Below are 8,963 nucleotides of genomic sequence, written 5' to 3'. Positions count from 1 at the left end.
TTTAAGACTGTAGTGCAACTAGAAATTTTTTGCTGCTGGGGGGGGGGATAGTTATCATTAAATTAAGAAAAGTATTTAATTAAATTAATTAAAGTAAGTAAGTATTAATTAAATTTTATGTAAACTCAATAATTTGACCTCCCCCCCCTCTTCTGGTTGCACGCCTGCCTTAAGGACCCGTTTATTACGAGCACTCGGATTTAACGAGTACATGTTACGATCTCTTTGTGCTCGTTATAAACGAGTTCGACTGTAGTAAAAAAGTGCACGTAGAGGCATATTTATTGATTGCAGTCGCATTTTGCATATAAAAAATTATAAATTCTAATTTTCATAAATGAAAAATTTATAAACTTATTTACTGTCTTAATTTATGAAATTTTGAGGCTCACATATTAAAGCTTAATTAAATAAAAATAAAAATTATAAATCATATATTTTAAGAAAGAAAAACACCAACATTTTTTAACAATATTGTTAATATAGATCTAGATTTGTAACACAGATTTGGATTATTCTTGAGTATTAAAAAGAATGCAGCTTCGGGAAAATTATAAAAAATTTTATCTATATAAACACCAAATTTATGTTACAAGTATGTTTTGAATTGAGTAAACCAGAGACAAAACTTATTATTTTTGCTCATCATTGGCTTGAAATCGAGTGAATATATGCATGTTACGAAATTTAATTTTTTTTATATGTGTAAATATAAACCATGTTTGCCCTTAAAATCACATGAATAAGAACCATGATGTTTGATTTTTTAAATTGAGTGAAAATGAACAATTTTTGATTTCAAGATTGTGGAAATTCAAATGCGATATTTGATTTTTAAAACACGTTAATATAAATCACATAGAATATTTTATCTTTTTTTATATGTCTTTTTAGTGTTCTTAAAGTAATAGTTTTGTGTTTACATATTAGTATTTTGGTTTTGCTCTTTCTGTGCAGCTGTCAGATATATATTAACCTGGTTTATACCACACTGATTTTTTTTAAGGTTATATGCCACTGCCCTGCAAGTTTTTCCCATTTTCAGATTACGACCTTTTATGTTTTTGCTGAAACAAATTCTTGGCGACAATCATAAATACATAGTAACAGTTTGGCAAAGTGCAACATTTTTTATAAGCAGGGATGAAAGTACCAGTTAGCAAAAAAAGCTGAATTCTACATAAACGCAAACATTATGAAATTAATAAATGTATGGAGCTTAAAAAGCTTTGAAAAAAAGCTGAATTCAGAGTAAAAGCTGAAAACTTTCATGCCTGTATAAGTCAGGTGGAACGCGATTATGAAAAGCACGGAACGTATACTAGGATTTTACCCTATTATGAAATAAGGAGAGGAGCTCTAAACTTAGTTTTATTGCCTGGTTGAAAGATGTTTTTGGTCTACACAACAAAACTTCTGAAAATGGATTGCGCCAGATTTGGAACCAAATTCACTTAAATTATATAAAGAGGGAGAGACAAATCTAATAAAGACAATTAATTCAGAATTAGTTTTCTGATTGTCTCGTTTTTCTATTTAAAGTGATAGTCAATTTTTTGCTTTGTGCTTTTGACAATATCTAGTTATTGTAATACTTATCTACTTATAAAAATAAACATTTATAAAATTATTATATGCTATAAATATAACGGGGGGGGGGGGGAATTGAGTATCAATTTTTGACTAGTCTAAATAAAGTTTTAATATTACCCATTCACTGCAATGTTGGCCACAATTCTTGTACTGAATTGCTTGTTATACTAGATAAATGCATGTTAATATTAGTCTAAATTTATTATATTCATTTTAACTGTGGTCTAAAGATAATATTTGATTGGTAAGGATTAGAACCAAAATTATGTTTAAAACACATTTATATGTATCAGCAAACACATTTTACACAAAAAGGCATACATCTTGTTGAAAGATATGCCTAAATAATTAACACTATTGATGTTATTTGCTTTAGAGGAAAAGGTAAATTTAATTATAGTTTTAAATTACTTAATACTTCTTATGAATCATAATTTCAAAAACTAAAAAATATATTCTCCAACTCTAATAATTCTTCTAAAAACATACATTATTTGAGGGTCAAATTTCAAGGAAATGAGAAAAATGAGAACATAGCTTTGAAACAGTATTTTTCATGGAAAGATTATTTTAAAGATACAGTTATTGATTATTCTTAAGTATAGGGTTGTAAAGTTAACAGTTATGCAGTACCATAATTGCATAACTATTAATTTCATTCAGCCTACTGAATTTTGTACTTAATATATCATGATCTACACATTTATTACGAAGAAAAGCAATTTTTTTTCTTTAATTTTAAATGTGTAAGACTTACTACTTACCATTGGTTCATCTGTATTTTTCTGAAATTGTACTAGACGAACTCGAGTTACTGTTTTGGCTTCAGGACCAATTTCGGTTTCAATGCCTTGCACGCCATTGGCATATGGTGTAACAGGGGGAGGTGTGACATGAATTGCATCTTCACCATACACTTCTTGGGCAAGTACATCATGTGCTTGCAAAAGAGACTGAAGAGAAAAATATAATTCTTTAAGGACACTATGACAAACGTAAATGATTGATAAAAAATAGAAATTGAACACAAAGTAAGTTCTGTAGTAAACTTGGTAAGTCAAAGAAAAAAAATACCTCAAAGTTTTAAAATAATCAAGATTAGAATTATATGCTAATTCAAATCTGTCAATCTGTGTTTTAATTACCATATTAAAAAAAAAAAGGATGTGACAAATCACAGAAATAATGCTACATCATCATAAATCTATAGAAAATATAAAAATAATTTTTTTTTTTTTTTGAACAGGAAAAACTGCTTTACTTGATATATAGATATTTGATTTTAAATTTAAGCAGAATGGAAGTTTTTCTTTTGACAAAAAATTTCAAAGAATCAAAATGACAAAGCAGACTCAACTCTTGGTCCGCTTAAATTTTAGTGCTTCTCTTAACTTTCTTAATCACTTTAAAAAAGATTTTCAACAAGAAAATGAAAAAAAGGAAAATTACAAAGATTTCATATGAAAATTTGAAGTGCAAATTTTGTGACAGATGCTTATAAACAACATTGATTAGCATTTATCCCTTTGGTGTCAGTTTTATTATGGCAGAAATAATATAACACTTAACAGACTAATTTAGTCAATGAATACAAACAAAAACAAATTTGGCATATCAGCATTCGGTTTGATGCTTCGAGAATTATAACCATACATTTCACTTATGGATGTTTCAGTTATGCAAACATAATGTCAAAACTTCACCTTAAGTCTGAAATGGTATTTCCTCCCATTAGTAATGCAGTAATTTTTTACACAATGTGGATATTTTTAGCATCTCAGTATAATCATATTTTGTCCATTTCAGACTATAACAAAAATGGATAAAATAAATTAACACTACTTTAATTTTATTTCAATTTTTAACAAAATATCAGGTTAGAAATTATAAAATTTAATATAATCTATACAAACACGGTCATCTCCTACATATTAATCAATTTCTTAGATAGTGTTGTAATATTGTATTAAGCACTAGTGATAGAGACAGGAAAAAAATCAGGAGAATTTGAGGAATTAACCCAGAACATTGAAAATTTTGAAAATATAGCTTCCAGGTCATTTCCAAATTTGAATTAAGGGATGAATATTAGAAATGTAAATAAGTAGCTCATAAACAGTTTAATATATGGAATTTTATTTTCAATGAAATCTTTTTCTAAATATATTAGATTAAATACACATACAATCCTTTATTTTAAAGTGAATTTTTAATTCAATATTTTGTAATTTCATAAATTTGTTTTCAAAAAAATACTTAAAAAATACTTCTCACTCACAAAAATACATTTAAATATGAGAATAAATAAATCAGGGATGGCAAGTTTCTGTTAAAGTGGAAAACACCGCAAATTTTTTGCTTCCTTCTCGCTCCCGTGAAAATGACGGGGTGAGTTTTCGCTCGCTATTTCTCGCTCCCGTGATATTGACGGGCTGGAGTGTTCAGTAGTAATGAATGCACCAATAAGAATAAAACTAATTCATTTCTTTTGCCCGGAAAACATTTTATTTCTCATTTTACACACCATATAGCAGTACCAGGATATTTTTAAGGTAATTGTAAATAGTTAGTTTATTTTAAATTAGATACTAGCACTAATCAAATACGTGTATTCGGCAAAATAGACACTTTTATGACCGTTTTCTTGAAAATTAACCGATCGATAAGGGGTTAAGGTGGATGCAAACAGCCCTAACAATAAAAATAAAACCTATTAGAATTAACTTGAAAATAGAATGAATATAAATTAATATGTATGGTATAAAAGACGACAGCTCTGCCTGTTGGTGCAACTACCAGAAAAAATATGAACAAAAGATCTTAACATAACAAAACAAGAGTTTGACTAATAACCTCAGCAGAGTGACACATGTGAGTTGTCCATGGACAGAAGGTAACAACTTACCAGTTAATAATATGTTTTTCTTGTTTGTTACTTTGTGCTTTAGGAGCTGGGAATTCAAAGTTTCAAAAAATTTAATTTTAAAAGAATATCCAATTAACAAAAAAGATTTAAAAAATACAAGTCCATAATATTTAAAAGTATTCATTCTGAAAGTTAAAAAAATATACCGCAAACTTATTTGGCACTTAACAAAATATTCAATAAATTTTTATTCAATATTTTAAAAATTGTCCCCTTTAGAACATCCAGATAGTTAAGACATACTCAAGATATTAAAATATATATATATATATATATATATAACTACTAAAGAGTCATATAGGGTTTATTTGTTTATTTTAATTTAGAAGGTTGAATTGAAATATTGTTGCAAAAGTATGCACAAAATATTCAAACGTTCCACCTATGTGAATGAACTCAAAGCTTCATATACAATTCAAATTTCAAAATCAATTTTTAATAAACACGAAAATAAATAAAAAGCATCTCAAATTTAAAATAATTCGGCTTAAAAATAAATATTATGCTTCAAATATGCTTAAAAAAAATTTTTTTGTTTATAAATTTTAACTGCAAACATAACTTTGTGATCCATTCGCAAAATAACAATAAGCACCCCAAGAAATTTAATTTATCGCATGTTTTTAAAAATATAGCACTGCCTCTATTACTCACAGAATTCTGAAAAAAATTTAAATTACTAACAATTGTAGTAATTATTAACAACAAACTCGGAAAAGGAAAAACAAAAATTAACTTACATGCCCAACAACATTTGTTTTAGACATCGTACAGGGTGATTAACCAAGCACCTAAATGTTTATCTCAACAAAACAAAAGATTGTTGATCTCAGAGTGACAAATATATTTTTTGACACATGATGCAGATTTACTTGACACTCTGTAACGCCGACAAAATTGTACGAACTTAAAATATCTTAAGCATCCAATTACTTCAAATAATGACCTTCATTTACAATTAAAGAACCATAAAGTCGGGAAAAAGAATAAATATTACTCGAGACTAATTGATAATATCTCTTAATAATAGCACAATCAAACCAAACTGTAAAAAAAAAGTTAAAAACATTCCAAAACATATGTAAACAATGATAAAGTTTGCACTCGTGGCGCCATCTATTACTTTTTATTGAAGTGATTTAGAAAAAGGCCAAAATGTATGTCCTAGAACTTATTTATTGAAAAATAAAATAAACATATAATTTAATTAATCAATTCGATGTTGAAAAGAAACAAAACTGCTTCAAATTATTTTTTAATAAAGGGGGTTGCATCTATTTATACCTTTAATATATGTTTTTAAAAAAATAACAATGCAAAATTCAATAACTAGCAATAGGAATATTCTAAAAATAGCTAGATAAATATATTCTCAAAACAAATGCGTTTTCAAAGAACTCTAGAAGCAATAAACATTATAAATTGAAAATCATGATCAATTTATTAATAACAAAAAAATTATTGATTTATTAATTATAATTAATTAATACGATGGATTAGTTGTTAAAATAACAGCTAAAAAAATTTCTACAAGTATAAACAACCACCAAATAAAATATTTAATTAAATTATTACACACTCTCAAAATATATGCGTTTTCAAAGAAATCTAGAAGCAAGAAACGAAACTAAATTCATAATTGATTTTAGGAACTGTCCTGGCAACCTAGATTAACCCTGCAAATCTGTGAGATTAAATATCACAGCGAACAGAATATTAAATAAAATAAAAAAATTTAAAAAAAAAAAGTGTAACAGAAGAGAAAGAAAAAAATACCGTTAAATGAGAGAGGGAGAGAGAAATAATTTACAGGCAAACAATTTCTTTTCTTTTTTTTTCCACTTTATTTTAATTTTTAAATAATCCAAGTTATGAAGTTAAAATTGCAAATTCGAACTCTTGATTGCCATTTTGCAAGGTTCAGACATTTCGGACCCGGTTAATACTAATACAAGGAAGGCAGTCACGGGCCAAAACTATTCTGGCAGTGTTGCTAGATTGGACTACAAGTAACAGATTGGTCTACTTTTATAAGTTCTCACTACTGAAAATAAAGTTTGTTTCTCATTATTTTCTGAGTGCTACATATCATATCTTAAAAATGCTATACTCTTTCATGTAACTCGATTTTTGAAAAAAAAAATTTTTTTTTCATTAAGTAATGGCTGGTAACCATTTCAATACCTTTATTTGTGGTTTATTCACATTGTTTTGCTTTGTATATAACTGTATCTATGAGATACAGTCCCTGGCCAAATTATTAGACACACTATAAGATTCTAAGCAAAATCTTAATTATCAGGTGATACTATACTATTTTACTGTTTTTACGCGACTGAAAGCGGTTTGCACTAGTTTACGTTCGTGTATCAATTGGTTAAATTAAACGATATACAATATAAATTCGACAACTGGATAAATTACACAATATATTATATAAATATAGAATATTTATAATATCAGATATTATATTGGTATATTATAATAATTAGACCAAATTATTCGACGCACTGTAGTTTTTTAATAATTACATATATGTTTTGCATGAGTTTATATGCAATATCTTTATGTTTAAACATACATGTAATGGATTTTTATTCAGGAGATTCTTTATGTACTACCTATTTGCATTTATTTTTAAGGTATTGCATGACAATGTTAACCAATTGATACATGATTGTAAACAAGTGCAAACCAGTTTCAGTCGCGAAAAAACAATAAAACGGTGTAGTATCATATGATAATTAAGATTTCACATAGAATCTTATGATGCGTCTAATAATTTGGCCAGGGACTGTGTATGTAAACAACAATCTCGAGCTCTCGACCTGCTCTACTCCCAGTTATCGAGTATACAGTTTTCTACACGTTGCAAGCTCTTTACTGCCCATGGGGAGTATGTTTCTGGTGTATTTTGAAGCCATTTGGCTCTCAGCGTGATCATTGTGTTTCGAGACTCTTGAGTAGTATTTCTTGTATACATGTATTAGTCACCAGATTTATTATTGTTTAAAAAAAGAATGATTAAAAGAATCGTCATTTGATGATCTGTCATACCAAAACGTAAAAATGGATGGTTGACCGTGTAAAGCTATGTGCAGATGGTGCTAGGGGTTAAAATCCATCGTAAGACTTCAGGGTTACTACTTCCGACTGATTTTTACCCCTAAACTTGAAAAAACGCACCGTCCAATATTATTATACTTGCAGTGCTTTCAACATAATGTGTTCTTTTAACCAACTTCCAATGAAACAAACAACAAATAAATTCGCAAGACTCTGCAAGCTTTCTATGAGCATACCAAAAAAGTAACCAACAGCGCCATTTTACACAAATATTGCCAAATAAGGGATAACACTCAAAACATGGCTATACACTCTTTTTATGCTGTGATATAAATTTTGTTAAATTTGTTTTCAGCTAACGAACTGTTAGAATTTAAAAATTACAGAAAACACTTACGATAATAAAATAACGCATAAATTTAAATACAAATCACAATAATAAAATTTTACTAGAATATTAAGCCTGTTCACACAACGCCTCGTAAGCATAACATAAGCGGAGGGATATACTGGAAGTTTTAAAAATTTCTTCCAGTTATAGGAAGCTTGTTATTGTTTACATTCAGTCAACCATCCATACAAGAAATACTAAGTTTCAAAACATAATGATCACGTTGTGAGTCAAATGACTTCAAAATACACCGGAAAAAGTAACCCGGAAGTATAGGTAGTAAAGAGTTGGCAGTACACCCCAGAGTAGAAAATACCATCCATTGGGCACTGTCTTCTTTCCTTCAGGGGTAATTGTGAGCCCAACTCAAAAATCCGGAAAATTTTTTGAGTAAAATCATTAATGACAAATTTCAAAAATTAATATCTTTATATACTTAAATTATTGATATTTTCAAAACATGAAATTCCAAATAAATTATATGCAGCATAATTTAAATGGATAATTATGTATAAGATTACTTTTATGCAGGGCCGTAACTACGCCGGGGAAACCGGGGCACTTCCCCGGAGCCCCGATGGTCAAGGGGGCCCCATATGAAGAGACCACATCATGTTTTGTTTTTTTTTTTCGAAATAAAGCACTCTTATTATAGATATATGTAGGAAAGAAATTGTGTTAAGATAGAGTTGATGAAAATTTTCTTTTTTGTAATTGCGTACCTACTATAACATAAAAGAAAGGGTAAAAAACGGTAAAACACCTTTTCGCAAATTATTTCCCTTTCTTAAAAGAACAAACACGTTTTGCAGAGAAGGGGAAAGGCCACAGCTGCATGTAGTAGTTGATTGCGTCAGACCCAGTGGCGTGCCAACCAGGGGGAGGCAGAGGGCCCCTCTAAACGCATTGTTTGCCCCTCCTGAAATTTAGACACTCACAAAAATAAAGTCAAGTAAAATCAGTAATTTAAAAAAAAATATTTTTTTT

At 28.6% G+C, this 8,963-nt stretch overlaps 1 protein-coding gene across 2 annotated transcripts in view; it reads right to left on the bottom strand.

The window, feature by feature from the left end:
- The window catches only part of LOC107442297 (peripheral plasma membrane protein CASK), a 138,669-nt gene that overhangs the window by 30,567 nt on the left and 99,139 nt on the right, over nucleotides 1-8,963 (bottom strand). For both annotated transcript variants that reach the window (XM_071188090.1, XM_071188091.1), the window contains one exon: nucleotides 2,358-2,546. In XM_071188090.1, the coding sequence (XP_071044191.1) occupies nucleotides 2,358-2,546 (189 nt within the window). The remainder of the gene's footprint in view (nucleotides 1-2,357; nucleotides 2,547-8,963) is intronic.

The sequence above is a fragment of the Parasteatoda tepidariorum genome, chromosome X2 (genome assembly GCF_043381705.1).
Source record: "Parasteatoda tepidariorum isolate YZ-2023 chromosome X2, CAS_Ptep_4.0, whole genome shotgun sequence".
Lineage (NCBI taxonomy): Eukaryota > Metazoa > Arthropoda > Arachnida > Araneae > Theridiidae > Parasteatoda > Parasteatoda tepidariorum.
The sequence above is the reverse complement of the archived record's forward strand: the minus strand, read 5'-3'. Positions and strand labels throughout refer to the sequence as shown.